The following is a 22,323-nucleotide window of genomic DNA, read 5'->3' as shown; positions in this document are numbered from 1 at the left end:
TTCCCCACATTATATCGTGTTGGCATCAACACTCATGAATGTTGATCTAAATGCTCATTACTGTCATTATTATTGCACTGTCAACACTACATTTTGTTGCTTTAACACACTATTTAGTGTTGAACATTTAACACTTCAAGGAAATGTTACTTTGACACCGGGCAGCGTGAATGCATATTGACACTTTGCCAATGTTAAAATCAACACCCTATTGTGTTGAATTAACACCAGCAGATTTGAAGTGTACACCACCCCAAAAAAAATCATAATAATCATAATTCACCAATTTACCTGATTGAAAAAAATGATTGAAAAACTGTACTGACTAATACCAGCCCTGCCTACAATATGATTTTATTTCATGATCAACATTCTCATATGGTCTGCAGTATGAATGACTAAAATTTACACAGTTCATCACAATTAAAATGAGCAACATGTCAATTCTCCTAACTGGTGAACCAGTGATGCAGTCAGCGGAAGCGAAACAGAAAAAAAGAGATATGTATGCAATAGGAAAATCTAAAACTCAATAAGTCCGCAATACTTGGACCTCCTTACATCACTGTGTTTATGGTACATTTTGTACTGCTTGTGCCTGTGTGTATGGATGCATGCTGTGGTGTAGCCTTGAGCTGAAAGATTAAGACGGAGCTGGTAGCTGGAGATATGGAGACATAAGAGCAAACATGAGACAATGGACACTGCCTCTCCCACATGCACACGCCAAAGGACAGGCAACGACTATAACGTCTGCTGGATATGGGAGGCTGCTGTGGCACTGCTGCTATATATAGCTCATGGGAAAAACTAGGATAGCTGACTGCCATGCACAAACACACCCTACACAAAACACAATACGCAGTCACAGACACGCACACGCACACGCACACGCACACACACACACACACACACACACAGATTCAAAAGACAAAATGTGTATTGGATATTTTCCAGTAGTCCGCAACGCGAATGCATGTCATTACTGACTGTGCAGCGTGAGAAGCGTGTGGTAAATACAGTTTGGGTATGAAAAGGGATTTTGCATTTTTTTCCAGTCTTTGCACTCTACAGCGGCGAGAAGAGCAAGCGTGACTACACTTTCCCTGTGCTGCGCATTGAATTGTTTTTTTCTGTTCTAGGGCCATAAGAGGTGTGAAACACAAGGCTGAGAGGATGTTCCCAGAGCAGGAGCAGGGCATGCTGTTGTCTCGAAAAGGGAGTCCCGAGAAGGTGGAGTGATGACTTGAAACCTTGTCAGGGGGTTTTGAACAGTTTGTAAGGAGTACAATTTTTCCTTTGTGCACTCGAACACTTATCAGATCTCTGGTGGTCATGTGGTGTGTAAGAGCATTCATTATACAGTGGGCTGTTTGGGTGTTTTTCTTTGTGTTTTATGTTTTCACAGGTCTAGGCCATAGACAGGAAAACGAAGAGAATCTAATCAAAAGAAGTGATTAAACACAAAGAAACAATCATGCTATGCATCTTGAAAGCATCAGACACTTATATTACCTTTTTGGTGAAGTCCATGGCTTTGAGGATGGAAAGGTTGAGTGTCTCCAGTGAGGCCAGAACTCCCTCGTAGTCCCCCATGTGCTTGGCAAAGTAGTCTGAACACAAAAATATATGCGGAAAAAATTATTCCTACCATTCAAGACAGCATCACTGCACTGATAGAAGCAATGCCTGATTAGTCGATTTCAAGCAAACCTTTATTCATTATTACTTTTTAAGTCATTTCTCTGACCAAACCCTTTACCATGCCTGTTCCTTGAATGAAAGAGAAACCAACGATTTTGTCGACGTCTGTATTGGGCAATTGGCAACATGTTTTAAGAATAATTTAGAAAGAGGAGAAGACCTTGAAGAAGAGTAGTGTCATAATAACCACTTAACCGGCAATGAGACTTGAAAATTTTATTGCCCAAGTCAGACAACGTATTAGTACCTTCTGACCATTCTGTCTTTTTACACACATCTAAGGTAACATGGTTTTCTTGGGCAGAGTTGTAGCTTTTCAACACACACTGATGACTTCACGGTTTATTGGCCACTAATCTGCCATGAACTATGCCAACGGCAAAACATGTATCTCTTTTTAATGGACTGTCGTAATTTGCTCACTGTACACTATTTATGTTCTGGAGAAGTTGTTTGAACTGAAGAATCGGAACAACACGTTTTATGACTTACCATAAAGCTTAAAGTGACCCAAAAGCAATCACATCTACTGCTCCTACTACTGCTACTCTATGTGACAAAACCTTACAACATAGAAACAATTTTAAATATAGTCAGCTTGGTAACCTTTGCTCTATTTGTTTTCGCATGTGAAGATGTGGTTATGCTACTGATGAGTACGGCTAGTTGCCAGTGCAATGGCTCTATTCTACTAGGATTTACACAACAAAAACCAATACAGATAATATTTGTCAAAACAATATAGACTTGCTTTGCTTACCTTTACGTCCGTTGATGGAATGGTTTTAGTGCATTTGTTGAACTAAATGTGAAGAGTGTCAAAGTGACCCCCAAAGATTTTTCTGCATTCAGTCCCCTGTGGAATAGTTGTGGACACCCCTGATCGAAGTAAAGCAAGCATTTGTGTGTGTGTGTGTGTGTGTGAGTGTGTGTGTGTGTTTGTGTGTGTGTGTGTGCGTATACGAAGTATAATACTTACCACAAAGTTCCTTAGTGTCAACATTACTATTGCATCACAGGAGACCGTGGGAAAGGTAGGAAGGAAAGAGGGAAGGAAGGACAAGAGTGGGCTTAGAAAAGAACAGGCTTTTGCATTCAATCAAATACAAACACACACATTTGGCAACAGTCAGGTCTGGTTGGTTGTGTGTCTGGTGGAGCAGGGAAGAAAGTGATCAACAGGGATGAGGCATGGATGGAAAGATAAAAAACCAAAAAGAATTCAAGCAGAGCCAAAGACTGAGAAATTGTAGCTGATAACGAAGCAGAGGAGGAGATGGAAAGAAAGACACCATCTGCTCAATGCCTGAATGATGGTTGGTAAATAATACAAATGCAGTGAACGCTCCAAAAATAAAATTACTTTTTCATTGCTAATTCAGAGGGGAATGAAGCCACTTGGAGAAGTAAATATTGTAATTATAGAATTGTAATTTGATCCAGGCCTAGAGTGGTTGTGGAGCACCAAGAGCACATGGGATTTACCTCAGGTTATATTCGCAACATCCAAGATTATTAGCACAAAATGTGATAAGAGTTGAATTTGACACCATTGAGTTTGTGACTTGTTAGGATGGTTGGATTAAAAAACAACAACAAGAAAATGCAATCCATTTCCACAAGGTGTGTGGAGTGCAAGAGGAAGACCCGATGTTGGTACAAAGCTGAATAAAAGTGCTAATGTCTCTTTTTTTCATTTGAGTCAAAAAGAAAACACTTTGATGTCGGTAGAATGCAAAGAGCAAAGTTCTGTCACTTCATCATTGTTAATTAACTATATTCACCGTTAACAAAGAACAAAATATGTTGCACCATAATTTTGCCATTTTCCTTCCACCCACACAAAAAAAATCACATTATTGTAATGATTATTGCACAGTCGCTTTTGTCATTTGAGTGAAATACAAGAAAGGTGGCAATTTCTTAATGACTGTAACAAATCATCAAATACATATGTTGTGTTAACCGGCAACTTGCGGCTCCAGAGTCGCATGCGGCTCTTTAGCGCCGCCCTAGCGGCTCCCTGGAGCTTTTTCAAAAATGTTTGAAAATTGAAAAAGATGGGGGAGGGAAGTATATATTTTGTTTTCATATGGCTTCTGTAGGAGGATAAACATGACACAAACATTCTTAACATTTTCCAATGCTTTACACATGTGTAGAATAAATATTAAATGTCAATATTTCTGTCAACGAGGATTTACGTCATAGCCTGCGACACACGTTTCTATTTGCAGGACGAGATGCCAGGCAGGTGGCTGCAGTGAAAAAAACAGCATTTCATGTACAATTCACCGAGCACACTGGCAAAGAATGGGAATGTGGATGGCTGAGAGAAGCATTTTAAACGCTAGCTACGATAGTTAACTTGCTGCAAAAGTGCATCCCATGCCTCGATCATCTGCTCATTATGGCATGTGTGTGTAAATGCGTGTGTATGCGTGCGGTAACGGGTCGATCGCGAGAGGTTGGTTGATCGAAAAGTAGATCTTCCGTCCAAAAAGTTTGGGCACCCCTTCTCTAAAGGATGCATTGCGGGGAAAAAAAACCATTTAATCGTGAAGGCTCATTGTGTATTTATAGCCAACTTAGTAATTTTGATAGCAGGCAAATATACCTCATATAGATTCATACAGCATGTGTTGCCTTCAATGTAAAGCTTATATAAGGCTTTTAATTTTTTGCGGCTCCAGACATATTTGTTTTTTTTTGGTCCAATATGGCTCTTTCAACATTTTGGCTTGCCAACCCCTGTGTTAACCCCTCTATTGCAAGTGGTGACGGTTGGAAGAATGACTGACATAGAAAATTGGATGAAGGCTGAGAGGTGGCAAGTTGTTCCATACGCTCATCCATCTTCATTAAACCATTTATCAGCCTCCTGCTGTCTCTAGAAATGCCGACACTGTTATTTCAGGTTTTACTTGAGCAAATCAATACTTTTATAGCGTTTACATGGGAACCTGTGTGTGATGTCATGCTCGGTTAAATTAATGTGTAGAATCATTCATGTCTGCGACCACCGCAAAGGTGTAGATGAATAATACGCCTACTCCAAGCAGGGAAATGTGTTAATGGCAATGCCATGAGTCTGCATCGCCATTTATCACACTGACAAATATGACGTGTTGTCACGATTCGTACAGTTGCACGCATAATATTATTTCAAAAGTTAAACAACGATAGCGATAAGGTTCAGGTCTGCCTGGCTTCGTTTTATGAATTTTCGACGCTTAAAGGTATGGCTGCTATGGAAATGCTCAAGGCCAATGCTGATGAGAGGCACTCACAATCACTTCTCCTGATTGCAGAATAGATGGGCTTGATTAGCTCGCCATATCTGGTCCATACATTGATTTAATGAGAGCCGATCAAGGAGGTCTACAAGGAGCAACTGCAAATGACTGAATAAGGACTGATTTAATCATAACAGTGGAAAAACGAGGGGAAAAGCGTGAAAACAAATCAATGTTTCACTTTGTAGCAAGCGTAACCAAAACACAAGGGACAACACTTTGCTTGCGTAGACAGAGATACAGATACTTCATGATGATACTGATGAAAAAAATAATAATCATCATGCCACGGCAGTGCCTTCACTCAACCTGCTTACTGCTGCCGCCTTAAAATCCTATTTATGCAGCTTGATTAATAAATGCCACCTACTTACTAAAAACAAAGCAAACAATGTCTGATTTTAATTTTCAAACTCAAGACGCCAGAGACACATTCAGATCATGTTTGTCAGCGCGTGCGTGTTCTATCACAATGCGCCGCCCAAGGAAACTGAGCCTGAAGCCCAACTGAATATTTCGACAATAAGATTACTGTGCTTCAAAGTAGGACAAAACAGCTGGACAAAGTGTGAGGGCACTCAAAGAGGCAGGCGGTAATTTGTTCTCACCTGGTGTTATCAGAGTCGATGGTATGAAACAACTTCTCCAGTTCTTCCTCGTTAAGCGTGCCGTCAGAGAAGAACGCCTGGAACTCATCTAGAGAGAGTTTACCATCATCTGAAAGACACACACACACACATACACACACACATATACATCAGTATCAGCGACACATTTAGTTTAAGAATTCCTTTTGCAAGCCTATCTGTTGGAGGCTCAAAATAACTTTTTGTCTTTGAGGAGCAATTTTACTCATCATTGAGTTCAATTGAGGAGCAAATGCCGAATTTTCCTGGCGCTTTTATTTAATTTTTTAAAAATTTTTATTGCAGGTTAATCCCACCCTTACGAAAAAGTAGCATATATGAAGTATACATTATAAAGTATATGAAGTGTACTTTTTCATACTAAATTGGAACAAATACAAATTTGAAAGTACACTCAAAGAATCTGTCTGTCTACTTATATATGTCTGTACACTCATAAAAATACAGTATCTAAAAAGTACACTTAAAGTACACTGCCTCCAATTTAGTGTCAAAAAAAGTTTACTCATAGTATATTTGAATTAGCTAAGGTCAGCGACCTGCAGCAAGGGACAATATAATGTGGTGGTTGAATGTAGGGATAGTAAATATTTCAGTATCCAAGTATCCTACTGAAAATTCCATAGAATAACTGTGTATTCTGATAAATGATAGTTTTACTGAATACATTTAATTTTATAATGAGCAACCAATTCGTTTCCTTTTTATAGTCAGCAGTTTTTCCAAATTCTTTCTTTCTTAAATTCACACTGTGAATAGCAGCAAACTGGATGTTCTCACGGAATATTTTCAGTGGGGCGATTTCAAACAAATATAAATGTAAACAAACTCAGCATTTCTTGTATCAAAACATAAAAGGCATTGAATACAAGAGGCTTGAAGAGCCTTTGTGTTACTTCATTTGAGCTGCTTGCATTTTAACAGGCGTCATAATCCAGTCCTGTTGGTTCATGGGTCTGCGATTATGATTTTAGACCAACTAGGAAGAAGACAAACACTCTTTATACGAGTATACGTTATGGAAGTGTTGAAAGGCCCTAAAATTAAGAACCCCTCAAGAGTAAACAGTTGAAAAATCCAACCATATTAAATGTTGATTAATGCGCTCTTTAATTTCAGATAAAGTGTTTTGATGACTCACTTGTTAGATAATATTCCTCAAGGAGTGTAATGACTTTTGCTCACGCAGATTATTTTTTTTATTTATTTTGTGTTGGTGGAAAAAAGTTAAACATCATTTGCGGTAAATATTCATCACTTAAGCTGTCAGATAATTGTAACTGATTTCAAAGTGGTCTCAATTCCACAACCCACTGGCCTCTGCGCTGCGCTGAGCTGGTTTGACATGGAAACTTTTTGGACATTCCGATTGAAATGATTCCGACTGAAAATCTCTGGTCACATGCTCGTGTGTGACGTGATCACTTCTGATATGCTGTCTATATGCTCCACTTCGTTCATCAGAACGGCCGCTTTAACACGCGCAGATCAACAAAAACACTACGTGACTTATCGAGATGGAGTTCTCGTTCATCTCGAGTCGCGATTGTGTGAACACTATTATCAACAAGTTACAAATAGTTTGAAAGTACTTCTCCCGGCACAGACAAGCTCTGGTAGGTCTCCCAATTGTAAACCACGACATCACTACGTATTTATGTCAAGACGGAACATACTGGAGACTGGATGTAACCTGGCTTGACATCGCAAACTGACGAACATTAAGTGTGTGATTAGGGGCTCGGCCCTGTGAATTACACCGCACAATCACTGTCGACACCTCCATACGTACTGTACATCAAAGAAATATTTTTCATTGTGGCGCGAAGGATCACATGAGACGGGCTCTCTTCCCTCATGCTGCAGTTTCTCCGCCTTCCAAAATGCCGCACAGAGCGAGCGGAGGGAAACCAAGCCCTTGGTCGCTGCAGCCATCTGATGATTTTTAAAAAATGTATCTTGATGTTTTACGGGCGTATTGTTCGCATTCACGCGGTGATTTCTGTAACATTTGGCAGCTCTGTGTTTTGCCACATAAATGCCGGCCCCGAAGCAATTTTGCTTTGCTGTAATGCGCAAAATGCTAATTTTCACTTGCCAAAGGTGTTGCAAAATTGCTTTTTTAGAGCCTTGCTGTTTTTTCTTTGTTTCTCTTCACTGACTGCAGCACTGGTTCAGGAAAACTGACATCTTGTCCGGTTTATGTGCGATGAACTATATGACCTTTTTAATGCTGTTCATACTACTGTAGTTTGTCAGTAGAACTGAGAGGCAAGGATGGTGTTACTATTTTTATTCAGATAAATTAGACACATTTTTGTGTCATTTGTTTTTCCAAGTCGACAGAATTGAAACACATAATAGTCAAGATAGAACTGTGACTTTTCTTTTTGTTTAGTTTGTCTCAATTTGCATGTTGTAAGAGTTGTGTTTGACTGCCTTCCAGCTGATAATCACGTAACTGTTCTCACTGATGTGGGCAGAGCCAAAAGGAATCCTTTTTAAAATACATGCAGTGTACACGTTGCCTCCGAATCATTAGGAGCAGGAGGCATTTCTCATAATGGGCTACATTAAATATTGACAGAAACTACAATGTGTGCATGTGGATCACTCGAACGTTTGCAAGGTTTTCTGTGTGCTTGTGTGAGAAGTCATCACCGATTCCTCACACAGAACAAAGCCAGGGAGGAAGGGTCAAAACGTTTTAAAATTCCTTCAAATCCTTTTTAAAAATAATTCAAATAAATGTATTTCTAAACCAATCATCCATCCATCCATCCATTTTCTGATCCGCTTTATCCTCACAAGGGTCGCGTGCTGGAGCCTATCTCAGCTGTCTTCGGGCAGTCGGCGGGGGACACCCTGAACCGGTTACCAGCCAATCGGGGGCACACATAGACAGACAACCATTCACACTCACAATCACACCTAGGGACAATTTAGAGTGTTCCATTCACCTGCTGTGCATGTTTTTGAAAGGTGGCAGGAAACCGTAGTGCCCAGGCACTGTGAAGCTAACCAGTCGCTCACCGTGCCGCCCTCGTGGTGTTCTAACTAAGCCTCAATGCGTGAACTGATCTCGCCTTCCCAAGAGACAACACGTCAATTAGAACAGTCGAGTTGCAATCGATTCAATGCCCTGAGAATAAAATGACCTGGATGAATGAGAGTATTCACAGGTATCCCACCTAGGAGCTACCAAATACTTATACAAATAAACAGCACGGCTGCTTTCTTCAATCCTTTTTCAAGCTACCGTGAAATCAATCCAGCATGGCTTTCAGTCAAGTACAAACCAGCCAAATTCCTGCTGCCTCTCTGAGTCAGTATATCGGCCGGAACACAATGTTGATTATGTTTCAAAACCTTGAGGCTCTTTGGAAAGCACTTGAAAAGTTCACACAACGGTATTGGATTTGTGCTTGTTTTATGAAACCCAACGTTATCTGAGGTTTTGTGTGCGTGTATGCGTGTGTGTGCTGCTGTGTAACTTGGATAATGTTTACAAGCTTTTACAATCTTGCTCAAGCTTGTTGGTTTTGATTCAGCGTCGCAAAATTTAATGGTTGGCGCACACAAATATTGTTGCATTGCTTCATATGCAGCATGATAAGAGAAGTGTTGGTTTACAAAACAGAAAAGCACAAACTGGAGTAATGTCTTTCATATGATTTCAATCACTTTGTATATTGGACTTTTCCTATTTAACAATAAATTTCGCCGTTGTGTCTCAAGTGTCTAAATGCAACCCCCCCTCACTGCTTCGACACCATTTTGTTGAAAACCTCAACTATCACAAATGTGCGAGCGGGGGACTAAAGAATCAAGGCTTGAACCAATAACACGTATCCGGTATGTAAGTAATATTGTTTAATCGATCAGAAAGCTGCTGTGGGCAAATGTCACAGCAGCTGTTAGAACTCAACAACAGAGATGATTCATCCGTGAAAAACGTCATATTTAATTGACGTGCCCATGAACTGACGCCACCGAGGAAAGAACATAGCCTCCCTCCAACCATTTCTCCTTTGCTTGCTCTTTGCCTCCTTGATAAAATCCCTGGTGGGAGGAGCTAACACATGAAATTTTCCCATGATCAGACTAAAAAATGTCTTTCACTGGTTGTCTCTGCTTTAAAGTGTGCATCACATTTGACCAGTGCTGTGAGCAAAACAAAAAATGCTTTCATTTAACGGTAATCTTATTACCCTCAGATGGAAACAGGACGTGTGCTGAAAATTTTAAATTGTAATACTTTTTTTTTTTAAATCACAGGCTGCTGTAGTTAAATGTTCAATTGTTTCATCACTAATCAAAAAAAATATGTTGGTGAGTATTCGCTGATAGTGATTGTTATGATCATTCCTTTAAATATTATTGAAAAGCGCATCTGCTTTTTCTTATTTCATCGCCATCCATTAGGAGAATTTCACCGCTTGGGTGGACTGCAGCAAGGGAGGGGTTTTTCCTGGATTCACCGCTCATAGGACTGATTGTCTCACCACATGATGCAGAGCCGGATATCAAATATTCATTTGCCTGCCCTCAAAGTGTGCTCGTCCTTGAGTGTGCTTGACTGGATGCAGCAGGTTGAGCTGTGGGGCCACTGCAGCACAGTCCAAATCCACAGGGACTGCAGCCTCGCAAAGGGTCCAACTCAAATGCGGTCCTGTAAAAAGTAGGCTATCTTCCTCCTCCGTCTGTTTCATGGCTGCACGATAAGTATTTTTCAGGACAGCTAAGCTGTGCTTTTAGAACATGTTTGATAGTCAGTGTTAGGCGGGACTAGTGTTACAAGTTACTAGGGCTCTGAAGTTATGCTTGATGAGTGCCAAGTCTATTCTGGAGAGATGGGGGGCAGTGTAAAAAAGTTAAAGGTGAACACTCAAGAGTGGAAGTGCGATGTTATCTGTTTTCCAGATGAAATATGAATCAGGTATGTATTGGGTCAGTTAAATGCTTTCAGACCAAGAACAGAAAAATGGCAAAGCTTGTTAGTTTACGAATGTTTTTTTGAGGTAAAAAAACAAACAAAACAACAACAACAATCTAATAGTTTTCCGCTTTCAAATATCAACCCTATTTTGCACAATAAAAACACTGTTATTGTATGTTTCTGCTTTCTCTTCAGTTAAAAGAAAAACAGAGAAGATATTGATGGTGAACGTCCTGACAACCAAAACAAAATATCATATAAGTAACCAAAATTATTTGAGCAGAAGATTATGTTTTGCACAACGTGACAAAAGCAACACTGAAATATCAAACAAAGGGCAATATTTTCAGTGAGTGACCCAGACTATGTGAAGTATCCTTTTAAATTGTAATTGTTAAGTTGTCTTGGTAAAAGCCATCGATTTCATAGCATTCTTTGTTCTATTCTTTTGGCCTGCGTGGTATCTCAAAATTTATCCATTCATTTTCCGAACCGCTTAATCCTCACTAGGGTCGCGGGGGGTGCTGGAGCCTATCCCAGCTGTCTTCGGGCAATAGGCGGTGGACACCCTGAACCGGTTGCCAGCCAATCGCAGGGCACACAAAGACGAATAAACATGCACGCTCACACTCACACCAAGAGACAATTTAGTGTGTTCAATCAGTCTGCCATGCATGTTTTTGGAACGTGGGAGGAAACAGGACTACCCGGAGAAAACCCACGCAGGCCAGGGGAGAACATGCAAACTCCACACAGGGAGGCCGGAGCTGGAATTCTGCACTGTGAAGTCGACGTGCTAACCACTGGACTACCGGGCCGCCCGGTATCTCAAAATGACCTCTTTTATTTGATTTGTATTAAAAAAAAGAACATATAAAACATTTTTTTTAATGTATTTTGGTTTAAAAAGGTGTCTCAGTGTTCTCCTGAGTCATTTCATACAGTATGTCTTTATTATCTACCAATACAGGATGGTGGCAGTCTGGCTGATGTGCATCACGGAGGAAGGCAACACGATGGACTTTGCAACATGCTTCAAGTTTGTTTACAAAACAGATGTGAAAACTGTCACCTCCAGGAAGTCAATTAATGTTTTTATTAATTGGATCAGGCTCATTTCTGCAGCTGTCTTTCTGTCCCATTTCACACTATTCCTTCTTCTCTTGATCCTTAGGAGAAAACATATGGAGGCTGGAATTCGGAGGGTGTGCTAAAGTGCACAGAATGATCCGTTGTACTGCTTTCACGCAGTGTCAGGGCATTCTTTTGGTGACGCATGGTAAAACCTCTGCTGAACAGAATGGATACTCTGCTGTTCCACCTGGGCTCAGATATTTATTCAGACTTGCCGGCCATAACTATTTCTAACCTAGCCCTCTCCGGCACAGCAGTGAAGCAGCCCTGAGAATCAAGGCACTGGTGTTTAATTCAGCAGTGACCCAGTTTCCTGTCAGCATCCAGGAAGCCCAGTTAAACCTACTTAGGTATTCACCAGTAAAACGGCAGAAGCAGAGCAGTAGACATTTTTCCACACAAGGAAGGGCAGAGAACCCGTTTAACGTATTTACATTCACATATTACAAATGGTGATCAACACCATCTGTTATCCCTCTCCGTCTGGGTCACTCACTGAAAGCGTTGTCCTTGATTGGATATTTCAATGTTGCTTTTGCACATGGAATAAAACATAACTTGCCTACCCGCCTTAAATCTTTCTTTCTTTGTTTATTATTTTATCTGTGTTTTACTATTACTCTTGGTTGTACAGTGTCCTTGAGTGTTATGAAAGGCGCTTACAAATGTGATGTTTTATTATTATTATTATAACCCTAGCTGTGATGACTTATTCAATGACATTTTGTTTTCGTTGGTAGGACGTTCCTTATTTGTTTTTAGAAGGAAAGACTGAAACAAACAATAAAAGTGTTATTATTGTGAGATTTTTTTTTTAAGCTCCAAATCACATTTAGGTAACTTACAAGCGATGCTATATTTGAATTTGGGTCTAAAAGCAATCAGCTGATCCACTATATGGCTGATCATACCAACAATATTTTATCTTGCAAACAGTTAACCTAATTGAAAAGCAGTTTGTTTCTCCACCTGATTGTTCATCATTCAGTAATCAGAAGCTTTTGTGTCACTGTTGTGGCGGTTGCTCTGCATGTCATTTTAAACCAAATTAATCGCCTACAGCACAAAAAAATAATAATACCATGAACACAATCAAACTGATACAAAACGACAATTTAGTTTAAAAAAAAAAGTCACATTGCAGGAGCCACAATTCGAAATGATGTTTTTGGCTGTGAGAGTGTGATTTATGATAATGGCATGTTCCCACCATGGTTTGACATCAATTAGAGGAGAATCAGACTGCTGCTATGGTTGGGTGCCTTTGTCTAATTGTCTGTGGGTGTATGCTTTTCATCTATTCTGGGCTTCGGGTATTCAGTAATCTCTCGTTTATCGCGGTTAATGGGGACCAAAGCCACCCGCGATAAATGAAAATCCACGAAGTAGCAACCAATAAACATATACAGGTTTTTTTTTTTTAAAGAATTTTCAGTCCGCAAAAAGTCCGCAAACAGTCCGCGAGAAGCTGCAAAACAACAGCGAGTCACATAGAGCAACATATACAGTACTGCACTGTATATATTAAAAAATATATATATTATTATTATTTATTTTTTTATGAATATGTTTGAAAAAATCCGCGATGCACTGAAGCCGCGATAAACGAACCGCAAAATAGCGAGGGATTACTGTAGAAGCACTTTAAGCTAACCTTACTCAACATTATGGAGCACAAAACGAAGCAAGCCCGCAACTGTAGCCAAAATGTGATTTGTATATTGCTGTTTAGTTGGGTACTCCTAGGGCTGGGCAATAATTCCAAATCAATATTTATCGCGATTGACATGTGATCAATATCAATAGAAAATACATTTTAATAAAAGAAATTACAATTTGAAAAAACTCTGGAACAAAACCCAGACCCTGGCATTCTGCATGCTGGAAGCTACAGTATGACGTTCAATTTGTGCCACAGTTACAAGCATGTAAGCAAAAAAAAAAAAAAAAATGAGCACAAGAGTATCTTTTAAGTGCATAACAACCGTTGTGGTGAACCTCAGGCAATGGCTGCTCGCCTGCTGAGCCAAAGAAGAACCCGAAAAGTGTCATCGGCGCGTCGAATGAAAGTCTACCTTAACTTCTTTCAAAAAAATGACCCATCACCAGTGTGCACACCGTTTCGCACCGTCAGATGTGTACCAGTAAAGGTGTTCTCTGCCGTTGACATCCTAGCTCCAGCGTGCCAGCACTAAGCGACAGCACTGCACTGACGTCACAATCAGGCAAGTAAAACAATGAATGTACATTTGCAATAATAAGCCTGTTAACACGTTCAAGTCGACCCAAGACGGTTGGTCATCGATAATGAATGCACTCCAAGAAAGTATTAGTTCGCTACACTGACATTGTATGGACATTGAATGAAGGATAATGTGATTGTATCAACAATACTGTCTCAGGGTAGCGTTTTCCACAAAGCATTTGTGGCACAGCTAAAAGAGCATGGATGGAAACAATGTTGCACATCGCATTACATTACGATGGACACCAAAACAGTGTAAATGAGTTTTACGACCAGATATTTTCATCGGTTTGTTTTTCTCTGGATAATTGTTTGACTGTGGGGAAAAAAAGGCTTGTGTTTAAGAAAGCATTAGGTTAAGGTAATTTTCAGCAAATATGTGCCTTATTTGAAATGTTTGACTTGTAGTACCAGTGGTATGTGATCTCAGTTAAAATTGTAACATGAAAAAAACAACCACTCCACCTTACCATTTTCTAACAAAGCAACACTGGCAAGGTTAAGCCTTACTCCATTGCATGTGAAGAATGAATGCGACCTTTCCTTTTTCTTCTCTTCACATCCCTCGCTGAGACTATAACGGGTGTCACAAAAAGCCATTGAAAAAAAACTAAATATGATCAGGGGAGTTTTTTTGTAGACACGCTGAGGCCTTTTGTGACCTCATGAGGACATGATGTTGAAATAAACTTTGGAGGCATTTTATCCTGAATAATTTTGGTCAAATTTGGATTTGGACGACTTCAGGGGAATTCCATTCCAAAGTTTCCGCTGTCGTACCTCAATGAACACCACAAAGTATTTTGATATGCTAATTTTTGCTCCGAACGTTGCCAACGGGAGCTGATTCCCGTGCGTCTTGAGAAAGAAATGTTATTAATTCTCCTCTGTTATCTTTCAGTTGGAGATGGCCTAATCGGTGGTCTGGAAGGATGCCAGCATTTTAGTTGTGCAAGCTGCATCAGGGCTTCAAAGCTATGCTTGAGGAGCACCAAGGGAGACAGTGTCTTTTGGAGAGACAAGGCAGTGTGAAAGAGTTAAAGGTGAACACTCAAGAGTGGAGAGCATCCACATGCGTGTGTGTGCATGCGAGAGAGAGAGAGAGAGAGAGAGAGAGAGAGAGAGAGAGAGAGAGAGAGAGAGAGAGAGAGAGAGAGAGAGAGAGAGAGAGAGAGAGAGAGAGAGAGAGAGAGAGAGAGAGAGAGAGAGAGAGAGAGAGAGAGAGAGAGAGAGATGGTGTGTGAGAGAGAGAGACACACACAAAGAGAGAGAGAGAAAGGAATGGTCTCTATGTCTTGTGAGGTAATGGTTGAATTCTTGTCCTAAAGGCTTAAAGCACAGATTTTTTTATTTTTTATTTTTTAGTATATTGTTGGTCTTGACTATCCCCCACGCCACCCCCAATGTCTCCTCTCTTCCCCTCACGCTGTTTAAGCTTTCGATTTGGGGCTCTGCATGATGGGTTGTCATAGCAACAGGAAGAATGGGGAACTGACCCTGCTTTCAGAACGAGGGCACAACCATATTTTTCTTGCTGTACCATGAAACACATGCAAGCACACACACACACACACACACACACACACACACACACACAAACAAATAGTTCTACTACTTCATTTTCTTGTCTGTCTTCCTTCCACCAACTCTTAATCCAATTTAAATCCCACTTTCTCTGCCGCTGCCTTATTATCAGATGTCTTGTCTGGCGCATTGTTCGTGTGTATGCATGGATGATAAATGAGGGACAAAACTTCATGTCACTGATCTGTCGGCTTCTTTCCTTTCTCCCAATCACTCACCACATTCCACCAGGAACAAACACGCCGCCAACAAATGATTTTGCATCTCATTCAACACCTGCTCAAGCATTGTTTTAAATGTACTAAAGGGATTGTTTCACTTCTCTGTATTTAGAGTGACAGACTGCTGTTCGGTATCAAGACACCAACACGCACCACAGGGTACAATCTGTTCGGGCTTCAAATCTTGAACAAATTCTCATCTTACAAGTTCATGACAGTTGTACAGTCGTTAAAGTTGAACCTCCAGTGTGAAGTTGTTCAACAATTTAGAATTGGCCCAAACATTTGTGTTGAATCTTTCAGAGAGCAATCTCAGAAACTGAAAAGATGAAAAGTAGTCGGTCAGGGCAATTTATTTTTAGTAAATGTGGTTTTCTTCATATTTTTGGGCTGTAGTAAGGCAGGGATGTATTATCTTAAAATGAAGAAAATAAAAATTGAAAACTAAACACATTTGGGAAAATGTTATGTTTCAAATAAACCGGGGTAAAAGTTTTTAGCCATCAATTTTGTGTGGATAGGACAGAATAAACAATTTAGGTAACGTAAAATATGGAAAAAGTGAAGTGCGATCAATGCTGTCCAGAAGCACTGTAGAAGTATTTAGAATTGTTATGAAGAGGAACTGAATCCACTTTCAAGACTAAAACCACAGCTACCGAAAAGGAAGCAGAGCATATGATTGCAATACAGCATGGATTATACGCATTATACCAAATGTGCAAGGTGCGGGGCCAGAGAGAGTTTGGGTAATTTTGCTGATTGACGCACCTTGGCGCAGGTAGACGGAGGGTGACTACACCATTTGGGCATCAACACAGCCGACTCCAATGGTGTCCAATCAATCCACCGGCTTCTTTCCACCCCCGTTAAATGTGGTCCATCTGACTTGCGGTTTAGTGATGACAGACGAAGGAAGGGCTAAGGATAAACTCCACGCAGAGCAGCCGGTAGTAAGTGTGTGTGTGTGTGTGTGTGTGTGTGTGTGTGTGTGTGTGCGTGTGTGTGTGTGCGTGTGTGTGTGTGTGTGTGCGCGTTGGCTTCTACCTCCTCCCTCGGCCCCTTGGGGACCTCATCTTTCCTGTTTTATAATTTCATTTGTGTCCGTGAAAAATAGAGAAACACACACTCAGCTGTGCTACGGCCCTCCCCCCAAAAATTATATATACAGTATATACTGTATATATATATATATATGTGTATAAAGACAATGATATCGAAAGGTTGTCCCACACTGTTGCCATATTTATGAATGGAATACGATGATATGGGACAAACCGTTTCCCTGCGCTTCGAGAACATCCACCACAACTTAGATTTGTGCCCAGTGCAAGTCAAATGCAAAGTGCAGTGCAAATGTACGGATGAGCATGGGGATTTTATTTGGTATTTTCCTACACCCTCACAGGTTTGCACCATTGTATGTCGTCGTGGGGAGGAAAGGCAGCCAACCTTTTTGTCATCCAATTTAGGTGACTCCCCTCATTTCCTTGAAACTCAGTACACAGAGGCACAACACGGTCTGCATGGCATGTGGATGCAGGAGATTGGCGTAGCATGATCTGCCAAAATCATAAATGATGCACAATCTCTCTGTTACCAAATGTTCAGGTTTGTTGGGGGAGCGACATCTCTCTGCCAACTTCTCAAACACGATAACCTAGACTTTCGCCATATGAAAAATGAATTTGCGCTTCTTTTTACACCGGGTGCACGCGCACAGTGTAATTGTAATTCATTTTGTAAGGATCATTTTCCATTCTACACATTCAATAAGTCTTCCCATTATACATCTCTAATCTTAAATGAAGTCCAGTTTTTAAATTTCAACACGATGTCCACTCAGAATAAAACATCGTCATCAATGTTCTTAAGGTCATCTGGACATCTGCTTGTCATGATGACCTAGAACTGATTCACTGGCTGAAGATTAAACCATTCATGTCAGAACATAGTCAAAGAAATGTCAGATCAAGTCTTTGGACTGACATTTTACCTGCACCTGTACAGCAGCAACACCACTGAGTCTGATCTACTGAATCAAACACTGAATTAAATCGATCCTGGAGTGAGGGAAATTGCCCAACTTTTTATTGTGGGGATTTTGTTTGAAACTGCATTTTCTACTGAACACAGAACAATGAAATAAAATGATTAATGTGTATGACAAACTGCATCGTGAAACATGTGTTTTCGTGTGTCGAGGTCTTCAACCTTCTGCCAAAATAGCAGGGCTAAACCTTGTTGTACAAAAATACCAACACAATTGAGTTTGACCATCAGTAAACGAAAACTAAAACAATTTACAAAACAAAGTTCAACTGCAACCGGAATACAATTATCCGTTGTGATTATGTCTCAGTGAAAGATAATTTCCTGTGTGTAAACAACGCGCGTCAGCCTGTCTCTCGAGATAAATAGATGAGACGCAGTGGATGATCATCTTTCACTTCACTCTTATCTATTTTGTGGCACGGCGCAGAGTAGAATACAGTAGTATGCAATTATCATCAATCTGCTAGCTGAACATTATCATGTCATTGGAGGAGTGTAGCAGCGCACAACGTTGCACGGCAGATTTACTGGGAGTAGACGGCGTGCTTCATCGGCGGGCTCATGAGGAACTTTTTGGATGTGTGTTTCGAGGGTTGCGATGTGGTTTTATCCTGATGATGGGTCGTCCTCCGTGATGGTGGATAATTGCTGTATTTTGGTACGGTCTGAAAGAGGATATATTTCAATGCCTGCTTTCACTGCACATCCAACTATCTGAAACCCACTGGCAGCCTCTCCTGCTCCCTTAAGGGAGGTCTCATTTGCACAAATGGTTTTATGGTTCCTGTTAACAGCCAGATATACTACTTCATCCGCCAATAATTGACTGCCATTGCCCACAGCGGTGCTTTTTAATGCAGCGTGATGGTGTTTAATGGCAGATAATAGAATGCTAGTATGTGAAACCAGGTCAGCTTAGCATGTCGTATCCACCTTGTTGTTGTTAACATGGTGCCGTGGCGGCACTGCAGATTAATGAGTTTGCAGTGGAGGATGCCCATTTTCTACAACAAGACAGCCTGATGTCATGTGTCACAATAAACTACCTTTATGACCTCCCTTACATGTTATTTGGCTGGATTTACGTTATGTGCAGTATGTATCATTTCCCAGTGGATGACTGAAGCCGTATTTACATCAAGCACTCTGGAGTGCTTCAGATGACAAGACATTTTTCACATTTCAGTTCTAAAGGGTCCCAAATTATCACACCCGTCCGACTTTTCAACACTCTTCGCTTCGAGTTTCGTCAGAACCTGACGATATGTGTAGTGTGGAGCTTGACAGACATCCTGGTGTCAACTCATTGGTCACAAGAGAACATCACATCCCTCTTACAATTGGATTAAAAAGAACAAAAGGAAGAAAATAAAAAGTGTCATTTAAAAACTACAGTGGTCTGCACATTGATGGACAATATACAACAACAACAACAATACATAATTGTCCAGACAAAAATAAAGACCCTGGCGGCCCGGTGGTCGACTGATAGCACGTCGGCCTCACAGTGTAGAGGTGCAGGGTTCGATTCCTGCTCTGGGCTTTCCTGTGTGGAGTTAGCATGTTCTCCACATGCCTGTGGGTTTTATTCGGGTACTCTGGTTTCCTCCCACAATCCAAAAACATGCGTGGCAGGTTAATGGAACACTCAAAACTGTCCCAAGGTGTGAGTGTGAGCGCAGATGGTTGTTCGTCGATGTGTGCCCTACAATTGGCTGGCAACCAGTTTCAGCTGATAACAGCAATGCTGGGCATGTTTATTTACCTCCGGCTGCAGTTGGTGACAAAGTAGACTTCTGACAAGATACTCTGCAGCACCACATCATCTTTGATGCTAAACACCTCTAAAGGCATTCCCGTTAATACAAAAACAAATCTATAGTTTAAAGTTGACCAATTAACAGCAGAGCATTGACCAAGTCTGTGCGTTAACTATGTTGATGTGAGCAATTAATGTCATTAAAGGGATCATTCAGCTGCGATAGTCCATTTTCACGAACCAGCTCAATTTATGGATTTTTTTTTTTATGAATTAGGAAAATAATTTTAGCTTACATTTTCAATTTTATGAATTTGTTTTGGAGATATCAGTAAGTAACTAACACCGTTAAAAACGCCCATTGGAAAGAAGCAAAATGACCACACCCCCATCCCTTCATATCTTGGTGGAAGTCACGGCTGGGACCATTTAAAATCATTGTCAATACATCACTGATATTGTCAAAATAATGAAGATCAATCGGTCTCAAGATGTATGTGGTATGTGTGCTCTCTCTACTGAGGCTCACTTCAACCTCTGAAAATATCACAAAACGATTAACCTTTCTATGGCCAAGGGCAAAAGATGAGCAGCTTCCATCCAGTTTACACGCAGTGTCTGTCAAATCTGTCTGTTTTCTTTGACCAATATACGGAAACGCCATTCCAAAGGATTTGCAAACCACAGTATGATTTGACAATACAAAGCAACAATTTATCTTGAACGGACTGGAAACGCTCGTAAAAAATAGTGCTGGTGCTTTGGCAGATTTTCGACTATGTCCCAGATGGTGAATATGACAACAACAGTAGTCTGGCAATAACACGGCATCACCTGTGAGCTCGGATTTGAGGTGCAGCTCTGTGAGGAAAATGTGTGTTCATATAAAATTAGAATGCCGATAAGATTAAAAAGCTTGACCAAAACAGACTGGTTGTTTAGCGCCCGAACCACATGGGTCTCTGCACAGACATGGCTTAGATATGCTCTGTAGACTCCAAATGAACCAATTAGTACTTCCAACAAGCTTTCCATTTTTTTATTTGTTTTACACATAATGAGGATACAATACATTTTACTTTTTGGTATATTTGAAGAAAGAAATGGGGACCTGAAACTGTACAATTTGGAGCTGATACAAATGCGCGTGTGCGCGCTTGCGTATGTGCGTGTGTGTACACACACATACACACACACGCACACACACAGGTCTGGTCTATACTTGGTCTGTCTGGTGTGTCAATCAAGGGAGTCTCCTCCCAATCTTGGGCCGTTACAACTTGTGCTAAAAGTCCTCACCCCCCTCAAAAAAAGAAAAAAAATCACAGAGGATTTTCAGGGGTGATGAATCATTCGCTGACATCATTTTTACATGCAGACCTATTACCAAGTATTAAAGTGCTCAGCCCAATCAAATGTTCCTTTCATTTGTAAAGTTTGAATTCATAAAATGAGATCTATTCATCATCATCATCCAAGTTATAAATCAACAGTTTCTAAACACATTTTTTCGTCTTATCACAAATTGAGCCTGATGTTGACCTGATAAAAGTGGAACACTCTGACCTAGAACTAATTCCTTGGGTCAAGCAGAGGTTATATTTGTTGCTATGGAAACAGTAGGTCAGAATGACACTCGGGGCGGGGGAGGTGGTTTGGAGAACAAGTACATGTTGTAACCAGGGGCAACAGAGTCGTGTTTGGTGTTGTGGGTTAATGCACGCTGATCTGAAGAGAAGTACAAAGTAAATGGTGCTCAACATAAAAAGCAAATACATTATGAGGTTAGTATTAGCTTATACTTTTATACATTCTATGTTGACCTCCTTCACTCCTAATCCTTATTGTCTTTACTGAAATTTAGATATTTAGTCAAAACAACTAAACAAATAAATAAAGATGTCACTCTTGGGTGTGAGAGATTGAATTATTTATTCCATGCACATCACACACAAAAATTCAGACACACCCAGCAAAGCCATGTAGCTAATGATGGCATGTAAATGTCATGTCTTAAGTCCCCCTGGTGCTTTCATCTCATAACAGAAGACCCCCACACTTCTAAAAATATACTCTGCGGGTGTGCAGAGCTTCTAAGCAGAGCACCCCCCGCCCCCATTCTCCGCTGAGTGGAAGTTCCCATCCGTTAACTCATTAGGAAAGAAGAGGTGTAGAATCGACAGCTGCAGCCAGATTCTGTTCTGAGATGGAGAAAAAAAAAACACTGAGCGGGTCTCTGATCATCAAGGACTGCCAATCAACCACTGGAGCTTTGCTCACCATGGCAACCCTGCTGGTGGTGACACTGACACGCCTCACTTTTCAAGCACTGAAGTAGGTACTTCCTCAGACACTTCCTCCGTTTCAATGACTACGATTTTTGAACCACAAGAACACTTCCTAGAGCTGGCCGCCTGGCTAAACTAAACGATCAGAGGAGCCTTCTCCTTCCATCGTCAGGGAGGTGACCAAGATTCCAATGGTTATTGTGACATGGCTTTGTGGAAAGAGAACCTTCCTGGAAGAAAACCCATCTCTGCAGCCATCCACCAAACAGGAATGGGGAGTCTCCCAATCAGGATTGAATGACGGCAGAATTCAACAATGTACACACATATACTAATTTAAAACCTAGTCCAGTGCCCCTAACTTCAGGCTGCACGGAAAAAAAAAGTTATTTGAATTGACTTAATTTGAACATCCACTGTCCATTGGCTTCATGCATTTCAAATGTGCAAC

General features: G+C 40.7%; 1 protein-coding gene across 1 annotated transcript in view; it reads right to left on the bottom strand.

Moving 5' to 3' along the window:
- necab2 (N-terminal EF-hand calcium binding protein 2) overlaps positions 1-22,323 on the bottom strand; it is a 125,138-nt gene that overhangs the window by 81,794 nt on the left and 21,021 nt on the right. Inside the window, exons 3-5 of the mRNA XM_086109514.1 lie at positions 5,609-5,717; positions 2,684-2,709; positions 1,516-1,613 (exon numbers count right to left, since the gene is read on the bottom strand). Coding sequence (XP_085965640.1) covers positions 1,516-1,613; positions 2,684-2,709; positions 5,609-5,717 — 233 coding nt within the window. The remainder of the gene's footprint in view (positions 1-1,515; positions 1,614-2,683; positions 2,710-5,608; positions 5,718-22,323) is intronic.

Source organism: Hippocampus guttulatus, chromosome 4 (genome assembly GCF_054856545.1).
Source record: "Hippocampus guttulatus isolate MCC_2025c chromosome 4, RoL_Hgut_1.0, whole genome shotgun sequence".
Classification (NCBI taxonomy): Eukaryota; Metazoa; Chordata; class Actinopteri; order Syngnathiformes; family Syngnathidae; genus Hippocampus; species Hippocampus guttulatus.
This window is presented reverse-complemented; position numbering and strand designations above follow the sequence as displayed.